The 14,240-nt window shown below is 51.7% G+C and overlaps 1 protein-coding gene across 1 annotated transcript; it reads left to right on the forward strand.

Annotated features, from left to right (window-relative positions):
- Positions 1 to 268: 268 nt before the first annotated feature.
- ORAI1 (ORAI calcium release-activated calcium modulator 1) lies at positions 269 to 13,938 on the forward strand. Its single transcript, XM_059676559.1, has 2 exons — positions 269 to 827; positions 12,930 to 13,938. The coding sequence occupies exons 1-2, from the start codon at positions 528 to 530 to the stop codon at positions 13,539 to 13,541; spliced, it is 912 nt and encodes a 303-aa protein (XP_059532542.1). The 5' UTR covers positions 269 to 527; the 3' UTR covers positions 13,542 to 13,938.
- Positions 13,939 to 14,240: the final 302 nt, after the last annotated feature.

Here is a 14,240-nt window from a genome sequence, read left to right on the forward strand (position 1 = left end):
GAGAAGGGCCATCGGAGCAGCTGAGGAGAGCGGAGGCGCGGGCAGCCGAAGCCCGGCGGGGCCCGGGTACTCGCGGCACTTCCAGGAAGAGGCGCGGGCGCCCGCGGCTTCGCGCCAGGGACTGTGGGCGGTGCCGTCGGAGAAGGAGAGTCACATGACTCGCACAGACACCGCCCACCACAGCGGTGGGCGGGGTGTCCTGGCAGGCGGGGCACATGCAAATGAGCCTGAGGCGTCGGCCAATCGCGGCGCGCGCCGAGGGTCCGGGCCGGGGGATCCGGGACGCTGGCTCGGGCGCAGGCTTGCGTAGCAGCTGCCCGTGATTTCGCTGGCGGCGCTGCGTGTGTGCGAGCCGCGGCTCCCGCTCCCCTCGCCCTGCTCAGCGTCCTCGGCGGCCGTCGCGTCAGGCCGGGCCCGCGCGAAGGACAGGCGGCGGCTGCCTGGGGCGGAGGCGGAGGTGCGGCGGGGAGTGGGGGCCGCTGCCTCCGCTGGCGCCCGGGCCGGCCCGCGCCTTTGCAGCGTGCTCCATGCATCCGGAGGCCGCCCCGCCCCCGAGCAACAACAGTCCCGAGCTTCCCCTCAGCGGCTGTAGCACCACCAGCGGCAGCCACCGGAGCCGCCGCCGCAGCGGGGACGGGGAGCCCCCAGGGTCGTCGCCGCCGCCGCCCGCCGTCACCTACCCGGACTGGATCAGCCAGAGTTACTCCGAGGTGATGAGCCTCAACGAGCACTCGATGCAGGCGCTGTCCTGGCGCAAGCTCTACCTGAGCCGCGCCAAGCTCAAAGCCTCCAGCCGGACCTCGGCTCTGCTCTCCGGCTTCGCCATGGTGAGCTCGGGCCGCCCTGCCCTGCCCCCTCTCCTGTCCCGGCGGCTCCCGCCCGCAGCCCCGACCGGGCCCCGGCGCAGCGGGCTGGGCGGGCCGGGCGGGCTGAGGGTGAGGGGAAGAGCTGGGAGAAGGCTCTCGTGGACGTGAGGTGAGGTGGCGACAGGTGACCCCTGATGGCGGCGCTTGGGTGCCCTACACTTGTCCAGAGTTGGGTTGGGGGGCCCAGGCGCCTTCAGATGGGCCAGTTTGATGCAGCAAGGAGGGAGAAGCAGCAGGATCCTCCAAGTAGGTCTGCAAGAACCCCGTCCCACATCTGTCCTGGGGGAGGGGGAAGGGAAGGGCATCAAGGGGCTGATCCCCCTGGGAGCAGGTGCCTGGAGGTGGGGAGGAGATGACCCCCCGAGTGTTCTCTCTCTCTCTCTCATACTGGAGGCCAGAGGTATTGGCCACGTTCTTTTATCACCTAGTAAAGGGGATTTCCTGACACCCTTTCTCCTGCCGAATTTGCCTAGAGCCTCAGCCCGGGTTTTGACACCCAGCCGCCACTCTCAGTTTCTTCTCCAGCAACTTGCCACTGAGTCACCGGGCGTGTGGGAGGAGGGTGGGAAATGTGCCTGTGAATGGGCTCTTTCTTGACCTTGGGGGTAGGCATCGTTTTCCCCTCCCCGTGCAGGGCGGCGTTGTAGTGAGAAAGGGGTGGAGTAGGTAAGGCTGCTGGCTGGGCAGAGAAGTGGCCCCTGGGATGCCTTCTGGCCTGGAATCTTGGAGTCTCCCAGGACAGGGTGCTGCCCAACACTTCCTGATTATCTGCCTGCATGCATGGGGTCTGCCACCCCCATCCCCACCCCCACCCGGACCCGCACAGGGCAGGGTCTCTAGCCCAGGGCTCTCCTGCTTGTCAGTGAGTGAGCTCAGCCTTCAGCCTTGAGGGAGGGAGTGGCTGCACCCTTTGTGTTTTCCCGGGAAGGGAGTATGTCTGGTGCTCTCCCAGTGTTCTGCAAAACAAGTGGGCCGAGACCGCGGAGCCTGAACTTTTAGAAGCTCTGAGCGGGGCGCGGAGCTCGGCCAGCCACAGTGCAAAGGCCGGTGCTGGTGGGGTGGGAGGTGGGAAGAGCTCTCTGAGCTCTGCCACTTGCAGCCTGTGTGACCTCAGACTTGATTTCTGAATTGGTGCGTGAAGGCGCTACTCAGAAGTTTCTGTGACTTCACTTGATTTTAGCCAAAGGCCGAGAAGCGACGAAGTTTCTCTGACTTTAAGAGTTAAATTGGAGGAGAGAGAGAGAGAGAGAGAGTGTGTGTGTGTGTGTGTGTGTGTGTGTGTGTAAGGGAGTGGCATCCATTTTTTAGTTTAGGCTGATGTGATGAAATTCTTTTTTATCAGTGCCAGATCCTGAGACTAGTCTCTGCCTTTGCCTGAAGACTCTGTAAGAAGAGCCGACATTGGCAAGCGCTCACTATGTCCAAGGCATTGTGTGGGCTTCCCTAACTTCTGCACTAACTCCTTCACCACCCTTTGAGGTGATTTTGTCATGGGACTTCCCAAAGCCATTGAGCTAGTCTGCTGGCGTGGGACTTGAACCCAGGTTGGCTGGCACCCAGAACTCTCTCGGGCACTTTTGTCATTTGTGTGTATGGAGCTCTGATTGATGCCCAGTCAGGTATAGAACCAGACCTCCTAGAGCAGTGGTTCTCAACCTTTCTAATGCCGCGACCCTTTAATGCAGTTCCTCATGTTGTGGTGACCCCCAACCATAAAATTATTTTCGTTGCTACTTCGTAACTGTAATTTTGCTGCTGTTATGAATCGTAATGTAAAATATCTGATATGCAGGATGTATTTTCATTGTTACAAATTGAACATAATGAAAGCATAGTGATTAATCATAAAAACAATATGTAATTATATATGTGTTTTCCGATGGTCTTAGGCGACCCCTGTGAAAGGGTCGTTCGACTCCCAAAGGGGTCGCGACCCACAGGTTGAGAACCACTGTCCTAGAGAATGAGAAATAGAGCAGAACATTTTCGTTTTTAAAGTTTTGTGTGTGTCTGTGTGTTTACTGATTTGAGAAAAAGAGAGACATCAATTTTGTTTTTCCACCTATTTGTGCTTTTGTTGGTTGCTTCTTGTAAGTGCCCTGGCTGGGGATTGAACCCGAAATATTGGGGTGACGCTTTCACCAACTGAGCTACTTGGCTAGGGCCAGAAAAGGATTTTATAAAGCAAAATAAAATTTTACAGTTTGGGGGAAGGGAGTGACACCAGTGATTATCAGCTCTTTAAGATAGTGCTCTGAAGATAGGGGGATTCCTGCTCCCCTTTTTCTTGGGGTCATAAATTCACAGTTACCCAGGCCCCTTCCCACTCCAGGAAAAGTGAGGATCAGTGGGTGATAACTCTCCTGCCTTCTCTAGTCCTTTCTTCCTCTCGAGGAAGCAGGCCTTCTAAACAAATGTCACCTCCCTCTTCCTCTTACTAAAAACAGTGCGGGGGAAGTAGGAGGCAGGGTCAGGCAGTAGCATTGGGTGGGCCTTGGCTCACCCAACTATCTCTTGGGGACCTTTATTTTCCCTGGTCTGGGAGGCAGAGACTTCCTGGCTCTGTTGATGGAATCCCCCCAAGTTCTGCCAGCAGAAAAGGGCTGAATCCCATGACAGCCTCCATTCTGGGGAAGCAGTGACAAGAGGGTAACTGTGTTTGCCATGTGCCTGGAAATCTATGGCAGAGATGGGATTGGGGTGGCGAGAGGCACTCAGCAGGGCAAGTCTGCCTGCACCCCAACTCCACCACAGACACCCAGCCTTGTGAGCGAGCCTCTGAGGGGAAGGGGTGTCACACAGCCTAGCACCATGGAAACAGAGTGAGTGAGTTTCCTGGACTACTCCCCCTTGTCCTGTGAGTCAGCGCTACCAACTGCCTGTCCCCGAGGGCCTAGGGCTTCCTTCCTAGAGACCTGGGAAAGTAGAGGAGCTAGTGTGACCTTTGATCTCCAGGGATAGAGTTATCAGGGATGCCAGGCTCACCTGGTCTCCAGGTGAGATTGAGGAATTGAGAGACAACCTGCCCCCCTCGCCTCCAATCGGTGGAAGGGCCTGGCCAGGTGTCCTCCTGTGTTGGGGAGATAGGCCAGACAGGCCGTGGGACCTCAGACAAGCGGCTTCACTCTTTGGGGCCAGTTTTCTCGTATGTACAGAAGGAGCACATTCCTCTCCCTGGGACTTGCCTGAGGATTCATTACTTGCCAGGTTGAAAAATGTTCAGCATCTGATGATGTGATGTACACCTTAACTGGACCCTCTAGTCTGCAGACAAGATTTCCACTCCTGATGGCATTTCTAGAAAGAACAGGCCTTGTCTGAGCTCAGCATCCAGACTCTGAACAGGGGGGGCCTGGATCAGCACATGATCAGCATCCTGCAGGTGCTCTTTGAGCCATAGGTACCCATGAGGGCTGTGATTCAGGCCGTCTGTGCCTCAGTTTCTCTCTCAGTGAGAGTCTGCCAGCCTTGGCCTGACTCTGTTACTTAAAGGATTGTGGCGTGCACACGTGGCAATCTTGGTTTGCTGGGGAGGGCAGGCTGTAACGTTAGCCTAAGCAGAAGATAATTGGGAAGGTCAGCCTGTTGCCGTAAACAAAATGCTTTCCACGGCCTGGGATCAATTATTTTTGGATTATCTTCCTCCTCAGGTTCTCTGCCCGCCAGCACCCTTTTGTTCCCAGGTTCCAGAATGGGTTCAAAAGTTGCTTGGAATTTCTGTGAAAATGAGTTGGAAGGTAGGGCTCAAATCATAAGACATTATTGAGCCTCTGCAACATGTTCAGAATCCAGGGGGCATGGAGATGAGTAAGAATTTACTATCACTTCTCATAGTGTTCATTACTAGTAGCGATCATTGCTGTTATTGCTTAGGCTCTTGTAAGAGACCTGACCTTGTGCTAAGTATTGTACTTGTACCATGTCTTGTGATCTTCACACAACCTAGGGAAGGTTGAATGGCTTGCCTGAAGTTACCTGGCTGGTAAGCTGCAGAACCCTGTGTCCGTGGTGTAGTGCCATTGCTATGGGACTCAAAGTAAGAACAGGGACTCTGGAGCCAGGCATCTTAGGTTCAAATCCCGGCTCTTCCACATACAAATGTGAGATCCCGGGGAAGTCACTTAATGTCTCTGGGCCTCAGTTTCCTCATCTGTAAAATGGGGGTAGTGGTAGTACCAGCCTCATGGGGTGGGTGAGGATTCATTGAATTAGTACAGACAGTCCCCAGCTTAAAGTAGTTTGATTGAACAGATTTTTCAACTTTACGATGGTGCAAAAGTGATATGGTTAACAAATTACATGAGGTATTCAACACTTTATTATAACATAGGCCAGTGATGGCGAACCTTTTGAGCTCGGCGTGTCAGCATTTTGAAAAACCCTAACTTAACTCTGGTGCCATGTCACATATAGAAATTTTTTGATATTTGCAACCATAGTAAAACAAAGATTTATACTTTTGATATTTATTTTATATATTTAAATGCCATTTAACAAAGAAAAATCAACCAAAAAAATGAGTACGCGTGTCATAGGTTCCCCATCACTGACATAGGCTTTGCATTATTGCACAATTATAAGCCAGTGTAAGTGTTCTGAGCATATGTAAGGTAGGCTAGTCTAAGCTATGATGTTTGGTAGGTTAAGTGTATTAAATGCATTTTTTGACTTGTTATATTTTCAACTTAAAATTGATTTATTGGGATGTAATCCCATTGTAAGTTGAGAAGCATCTGTATCTGCAAATCACTTAGAGTATATCTGGCCCGGGTACCCAGGAATCTTGCTCACCCTTGTTCTCCTGGTGTTGGGACTATTTTTATAAGGATAACTGATTTGGAAGAATGTAATTCCAGCTAAACGTTGAGGGTGGTAGAGGTAGGGCTTAGGGAAGAACACTCTGATCAGAGGAAGTGTTACAGGGTCTCAGGGCAAGGCAGAGGGGCTGCTTTAGCTGGAATTGGTGTGTGGAAAGTAGTAGAGAAAGCCCTAGCTGGTTTGGCTCCATGGATAGAGCGTCAGCCTGTGGACTAAAAGGTCCTGGGTTTGATTCTGGTCATGGGCACATGCCTGGGTTGTGGGCTCAATTCCCAGTAGGGGGCATGCAGGAGGCAGCCAATCAGTGATTCTCTCTCATCATTGATGTTTCTGTCTCTCCCTCTCCCTTCCTTTCTGAAATTAATAAAAAAATATATTTAAGGGGAAAAAAAGAAAGAAAGAAAGTAGTAGAGAAAGATGAATCTGGCCACGTAAGATGGTGCAGGGTCTTGACTGGCTATTTAGAGAGTTTGCACTCTGGTATAGGCAATAGGGAGCCATGGAAGGTTTTGGAGCAGAGGAGTAACAGGATGAATCCTAGAATAATGTTGATGATATTACTATTTGCTGAACACCAGCCATGTGCCTGGACCTTTTCCTTTGGTCTTATTTAATCCTCAGAACAGCTTTAAATCTATGTACTGTAGATAGGAAAACGAAGGCTCATAGAGCTTATGATCAGCCAGCCAGTAAAATTCAAACCCTGATCTTTCTGTTCAGCTACAGTCTCTCTACATCTCTCTAGCTGGCTGATAACTGGGCCATTGAAGTCTTCCAGATGTCCAGCTCTGCACTCCGGGCTGTGTATAAATGGAATTTTGCTGAATGCCCCGAGGGGATGATGCTCCCTGCCTAGCTAAGAAGCCTTTTATAAAAGTTCACAAGTGCCTGTGGCACATTTCTGGGATTTTCAGTAGGCATCTGTTTTGAACTCTGCTGGTTCCTGGGTCCAGGCCTGGTGAAGGACTCTAGGGTTCCCAAGGGGGGCCCTATGGGAATCAGTGCGGAAGTGGGAGGAATAAAACTGAGAAAGTTTAAACAAAAGGCAGCTGGTTTCTCTCTGATGGGACTTCTGCTCTCCAGAAGGGATGTCTCAACCTGATAGGAACACGGGCTTTTCTTCAGAGGAGAATCTCCTGGGACTATGATTGGACAGCCCTCTTTGGGATCGTTGGTTTAACCCAGGAGTCGGCCAACTTTTTCTATAAAGGGCCAGATAGTAAGTATTTTTGACTTTGCAGGCCATGCAACCTCAGTGGTGCCTACTGAATTCTGCCATTTTAGCTTAGTTGATGTGTAAATGAATGGGTGTGGCTGTCAATAAAACTTGATTTACAAAAATTGTAGTCTACAGGCCACAGTTTGCCATCCCCTGGTCTCAGCCGTGGTCTCCAAATTTTTGAGTTCACACCTCGCTCAAAAATTGTTAGTACTCACCCTGACCGGTTTGGCTCAGTGGATAGAGCGTCGGCCTGCGGACTGAAGGGTCCCGGGTTTGATTTCGGTCAGGGGCATGTGCCTTGGTTGCGGGCACATCCCCAGTGGGGGTGTGCGGGAGGCGGCTGATCGATGTTTCTCTGTCATAGATGTTTCTGGCTCTCTGCCCCTCTCCTTTCCTCTCTGTGAAAAATCAATAAAATATATTTAAAAAAATTGTTAGTACTAGCACTAGCAGGTTTGGCTCAGGGGATAGAGCGTCCGCCTGTGGACTGACGGGTCCCAGGTTTGATTCTGGTCAAGGGCACATGCCTGGGTTGCAGGCTCGCTCCCCAGTAGGGGGCATGCAGGAGGCAACCAATCAATGACTTGTCATCATTGATGTTTCTATCTCCCTCTCCCTTCCTCTCTGAAATAAATATGTATATTTTTAAAAATTGTTAGTACTAGCTTCAGTATTTGTATGCTTATGTATATACATATATTTATGTGTATTGTACCTTATTTATGATAGGCATTCTAATAAAGCATACATAAAAATACAATATTGAAGTTGAAAGGAATGAGCTAAGTAAGAAGTTCATTGGACGTTCTGAGATGGTCTTCTGGTTTCCAGTGGATTACATAGGAGATAGTCTGTCAGACACTTTAGAGGCACTGGGTTAAAATACCTGAAGATCAGGTCTTGCCTCCATTTATTTGTTCACCATCCTTTTACTGAAGCACCTAGAAGGGCAGGCCCAGTGCTGGGTGCTTGAGGAACATAGATAAATAGAGTGGAGTGGAGGCAACATCTTCAGAACATGCTCAGTAAAGTGTGGTGGTGGAGGCGCATTGATGAAGGATCCTTATCACAGCCTGAAAATACTTATTTGCCCAAATGTTCAGTGCCTGTCTTCCTCCCTGGGGCTCTTTGACTTCCTGCTTTCTCTCCAGCAGAGCCATAAGACCTTCCAGGCACATAGTAGGTTCTCAATAAATATTTTCATGAATGAATGAATGGCCCTGTCCTCACCCGGGAGGCCATGGAACAGTGGTGACTTGGAAGGTAAAACCTAAAGAAGTCGGAATTAGCCAGATGGAAGAGAAAGTCTAGGCCCCTTCTCTCCCCCTCGTCCCCCAACCTGTGGTTTATGGCATAAATTTAGTGAGTTGCAACCAGCATTTTTTTTTTAATGGAATGAAATGGAAAGTAGCAGCATGCATCCTGTGTTGTAAGAATAGACCTTGTTGGTGCTTTTAAGGGTAAGTATTGTTTGTTGGAACTTTAGTTTCTGTTATAAATGTGTGTGTTTCTATTTATAGAAACATTTGGAGTACTGGAGGTGGTGTCAAAAGAGTTTGTAAACTGCTGGACTGGACCTCAGTCCTCTCTTAATAGATGGTTTGCATCTGAGGTGGGACGGGCAGGCTCAGACAGCTCCGAGGGAGCCGGGGTGACTGTGGCTTGGCAGCTTTCTTGTTCCAGGCTGCAGCCACCCACCCTCCTCAAAGTGAGAGAAGCCCCGGCTTGGGGAAGCCCAGAGTCCTGTGTCCTGGCTGCAGGCGCTAGGGTCGGCCAGGCGGCGTAGGAGGGCTGCCTCAGAAGGGCCTAGACTTCTGGGCGCCAGGTGGCCAGGGTCTCTATGGAGCCCAGCAGGAGTGAGGAGAGGTGGTTGGCATTCAGGCACAGGGGCAGACTCTGGCAAAGCCAACCAGGCCCTACCTTCCAGAATCACATGACCCTCTTGGCTTGCTTGAAAATTGGCACCTGAGTGTCCCAATCCCACATGTGGGGAATCCGTGGACCACTGGGAGGTGGGGCTGGCAGTCTCTCACCCTTCCTATCCCTTCGGGACCCCTGTGGCCAGGTTCAAACAGGCCCATGGCTGGATGGGAGCTGTTTATTTTGGGTTAACTCGCCCAGCGCTCCAGCTATAATTACCTTGTGAAGCTGCTTGCAATCTGATCTATCGCTCCGGACTCAGCTGGGGCCCTGGGAGTCGCCTGCCAGGTTCATGAGGCCCCTGTGATTTTACACTCCCTTCACATGAGGAGATTTCCCAAGCGGGAAGCATCCTGGAAAAAGCAGTGGCTTTATTCCTGTGAACAATTTTCATCAGGATCTGTGATTTGTGCCAAACGTTCCTTTATGCAGCCCCATGGCACAGAACTTGATCCCTATTGTGGGAACCATGCATACAGCCAGCCTGCGTGGTCGAAGTTCCAGGAATTGTAGGGTCCGGCAAGGGTGATGGGGTTTCTTCCGGAGCAGGGCCTCGGGCCCCTTCCTCTTCCTCCGAGGGCCCAGTGTCACAGACTGAGCCGCCCAGCCTCTCCTTGGCCCAAGAGCTGGGGGAGGGCTAGCCAGTTCTGGTGTCCCCAGGCCAGCTGTGTCTGCATCCAGCCCTGAGGCCTGTGGTTGTGACAAATGATCTGCAAAGGGTGGTCTCTGTCCTGCTGGTGTGGCCATTTGTCCAGTGCAGTTTGGGACACACTTTCTGCTGTGCCCAGAGATTGTAACTGGGGCAAACAAGGCCCACAATGGGGGTCCACCCCAAGGGGTAGGACATCAGCATGTGGGGTCAGCTCTCTCGAGCCTGAGCTGAGGGCATCAGGGGCTATTTCTCTTCCACTTCAAGCCCTGCATTTTTCTTTTTAACTTAGATTAATTGAGCACCTCCTGTGGGCCGGCCCTGTGTTAAACACTTACATGTCAAGACCTCATTTAATCCTTAGTCTTAGTCCTTTTGGGCTGTTATAACAGAATACCACAGGCTGGGTGGCTTATAAACAACCGACGTTTATTTCTCACAGCTCTGGAGTCCAAAATCAAGGCACTTGTAGATTCGATGTTCCTGGTTCATGGACACCATCTTCTCACTGTGTCCTCACATGGGGGAAGGCCAGGGAGTCTCTGAAGCCTCTTTTATAAGGGCACTAACCCATCATGGGGCTCTACCCTTGTGATCTAATCACCTCCTAAAGGCCCCACCTCCTAACACCATCACATTAGTGGTTTGGGTTGCAAGGTATGAATTTAGAGAGGATGATGTAAACATTCAGTCTATAGCAGCATAACCCTATGAAGGAAATGCTCCTGTTACTCCCTTTCTTTTTTTCTTTTATTTTTTTATATTTTTACTAGAGGCCTGGTTCATGAAATTCATGCACTTCAGGCAGAGGGGAGTGGGTGCCTCAGCCCGGCCTGCATCCTCTCAAAGTCCGGGAGCCCTCGGGGTTGTCCAGCTGATGGTTTAGGCCCACTCCCCATGGCAGAGGTTCCCACCACCACAGTTGCACTCGCCAGCCGTGAGCCTGGCTTCTGGCGCACTGACAACCAGGGGGCAGCTCCTGCATTGAGCATCTGCCTCCTGGTGGTCAGTGTGCATCATAGCAACCAGTCATTCTGCCTTTTGGTCGATTTGCATATTAGCCTTTTATTATATAGGATTGATTTCAGAGAGGGAAGGAGAGGGGAAGAGAAAGAAATATCAGTGATGAGAGAGAATCATTGACTGGCTGCCTCCTGCACGCCCCCTGATCGAGCCCACAACCCGGGCATGTGCCCTTGACCAGAATTGAACCCGGGACCTTTCAGTCCATAGGCCAATGCTCTATCCACTGAGCCAAACTGGCTAGGGCCTGTTACTCCCTTTCCACAAGGCTTTAATAATGATGTTGCCAATAATCATTGACACTTAATTAAGCTTATTATATGCCAGGTCTTCTAAGGACAAGTGGAAGAGCCAATTCACTCGTAATGGCTATATACTGAGGGGGATAGCAAGCAAGGGAGCATGACCTGTATATACCCGCCCCCCTTATGCTCCCAGTGTCCAGCTCAGGGCCTGATGCACCTCATGGGTCTAGACATTTCCAGTGAGTGAATAAGTAGCCAGTGGACCTGGGGCAGCCAAGCAGCAGGCTCTCCTGCTTGTCCCTTCTCTGGTTTCAGATGCCGGGGCAGCAGGCAAAAAGAGGAAGAGGAAGTGCTGGGGGTGGGGAGGTGGCAAGAGGCACCCTGTGCTGGAGGGTGCATGCCCCCCTTTTCCCATGTGGGCAACCCCTGGGGACAGAGGCCATGGGGCCTCCGGAAGTGGCCTTTAATTCGCCGTGCCCTGGTGGCCTGCTCTGATGCCCCATATTCCTCAACCACATGTGCTAAAAATCTCAGGGTTGACATTAGGCCACCAATGGTCTTAAAAACGACTAAAATCCTAATGGCACTGCTTCACCTTTATAGGAACTTGAAACATTTTATAAACTCCTGCACTGAAATGTTCATTCAGTCCTCCCTTGTGGGAATTACAGAGCGAGGATCTATGAATCCCATTGAGTGTGTCTGAAAAGTCCTATGAATATATAAACCTGGGCCTTCTAAGGAGGGTGTCCACTATTGTCACCAGATTCTTGAAGGCGCTGGACACCAAGTCGGATCTAGATTGTACATCCTCCTAGAACTGGAGGAGAGAAACCTCAGAGGATTTCGTATAGAGACAGTGGGTTTGGGGGTGACGTTTCTAAACCAAGGCCCAGAAAATTGGAGGAACTTGCCAGAGTCACAGCCTAATAAAAGTCAGAGGAGTCAGGGTTCAAAGGCAGGCTGCTCGGCTCCAGACCCTGTGCCCCTAACCACTGTCCTACTCTGCCTCTCCAGGCCATAGGAAGTGTTTAGAGGAACGAGAAATGAATGCGAACTAGGCCAGGCATTACGAGCAGAAGGAGAGCTGGTGGGGAAGGAAGGAGCCCACTACCCTCCCCGGGAGTAAGGAAAGGTCAGGGCAGGCTGGTGTGGGGCTGGTGGACACATTTCAGCATCAGACCTCCCACTCGCTGAGCCTGGTACATACGAAGTGGACACTGCATGAAGGGTCACTGTCCCTAATGGTATTGCCATGGGTGCTCACTGCTCCAGGCCCGGCAGGCAGGCCCTGGCAGTGTGCCCAGCACCTGCTGCTCCCGGCTCAGATCTAATGCACTGGCTCCTTCACTTGGGGGTGATTTGCAAGGTCCAGGTGAGAAGGGGCAGGTGGCAGACCCAGAACATGCCCCTGGTGACCCCGGATCCATAAGTCTCCAGGAACTGGGGAGTAGCTAGTGCGTCAGCCTTGGAGCCCTGAGCTGGGGGCCTGGGGTGTAGATGGCCCCAGGGCTGTCCCACTGCACCTGGCTAGAGCCCATCTCTTCTGGGAAGCTGCTCGTGGTTCCTTGTTGGTTGGTGCACTGTATTGTCAGAAAGGGCCTGGGAATGACCTGGGAGGGTGTTCATCTCCATCCTCACCCGTCTTCTCGAGAATGGGAGTGTGGGGCCAAGAGGGAGGTTGGGGGTGGTTGCTTTTTCTTTTTTTATAATGCAAACTTTTTATCATAGTAAGACATGCATAAAACAACTTGAACCATTTGTGGTGGTTGGTTTTTAATACCTGGCTGGGTGGTAAGAGCAGCGGTTGCCATTTGGGAGGTGTTTGCTACGTGCTAAGAGCTCTTGTTTAATTGTTAAAAATAATCCTTGAATTAATATGATGTTCCTACTGTACAAATGAGAAAGTTGAGTCTCAGAGAGATTCAGGGACTTTTCCAAGAGCATGTAACTATTGGTAGATTCAAGTACTGGCAGCCTGGGCTCCAAGCCTGCTTTCTTGACCTGTACTTTCTGCAGCTTCCCAACCCCCAGTGGATGGGTCTTATGATCTCCGTTATACATATATGGAAACTGAGGCTCAGAGAGGCCAAGTGACTTTCCCAGGGTCACAGGGTTTGGCTGGAGGAAAGCCTCAGTGGGCCGTGACTGTCCTGGTGCTCAGCCTGCCTCTCCCCTACCCCCAGGTGGCGATGGTGGAGGTGCAGCTGGATGCTGACCATGACTACCCACCGGGACTGCTCATCGCCTTCAGTGCCTGCACGACGGTGCTAGTGGCCGTGCACCTGTTTGCACTAATGATCAGCACCTGCATCCTGCCCAACATCGAAGCAGTGAGCAATGTGCACAACCTCAACTCGGTCAAGGAGTCACCCCACGAGCGCATGCATCGCCATATCGAGCTGGCCTGGGCCTTCTCCACTGTCATCGGCACGCTGCTCTTCCTGGCTGAGGTGGTGCTGCTCTGCTGGGTCAAGTTCTTGCCCCTCAAGAGGCAGCCAGGCCAGCCACGGCCCACTAGTAAGCCCCCAGCCGCCGGCTCGGTCTCCAATGACAGCAGTGGTGGCGCTGGCGGCATCACCCCAGGCCAGGCCGCCGCCATCGCCTCAACCACCATCATGGTCCCCTTTGGCCTGGTCTTCATTGTTTTTGCTGTCCACTTCTACCGCTCACTGGTCAGCCATAAGACGGACCGACAGTTCCAGGAGCTCAACGAGCTGGCTGAGTTCGCCCGCTTGCAGGACCAGCTGGACCACAGAGGAGACCACCCCCTGACACCAGGCAGCCACTATGCTTAAGCCCTCCTGGGCCTGGGCACTTCCTAGCTTTGGCCTTATGCCCTTCCCCATGACCTTGTCCTGCCCCAGCCTCAAGGACAGCCTGCATAGGGTGCGGGCTCTCGTCAGGGGACAGAAATGGAGGGAAGAAGCTCTTTTTAAAGAGAAATTACTGCACTTTGAAACTTTCCTCTAGGAGAATAAGCACTTCCTGTTCTTCCAGCTCCAGGATTCGCCTCCTGATAGGTGGCCACCAATGGGAGCCAGAGCCAGGACAAATGCTCCCTTTGTCCCTCCTCCCCGCCCATGCCAGTGCCATCTGGATGCTTCCTGTCCTTTCTGTCTTGACCTTCCTCTCCCTGTTCAGCGTCGAGTGTGTGCGCGTGTGTGTGAACACATAAATATACTCATAAGGGATGCCTCTTGTGTCTGTATTTGTTGGGTCTGGGCTGCCTGGTATAATTTCTCTTGGTGCCCCAATCAGGTGAGCCTCTAAGCTGATTGTTTTTCTCAACATTTTGAGAGATTTTAAACCTACCAAAAAGTTGCATGAACAGTAACTGAAATATAAATGCAGTCATTTCTTGTTATTTGCAGTAGTTCTGTTCTATAAAATCACTGTGAACGCTGAATGAGTGGATACTGAACCACTGCTTCTCTGGGAAATATGGGCTCAGGTTCCTGCGAGCCTCTGGTCACAATATTTTTTGTCAACTGTTT

This window comes from Myotis daubentonii, chromosome 19 (assembly GCF_963259705.1).
Source record: "Myotis daubentonii chromosome 19, mMyoDau2.1, whole genome shotgun sequence".
In the NCBI taxonomy this organism is placed as follows: domain Eukaryota; kingdom Metazoa; phylum Chordata; class Mammalia; order Chiroptera; family Vespertilionidae; genus Myotis; species Myotis daubentonii.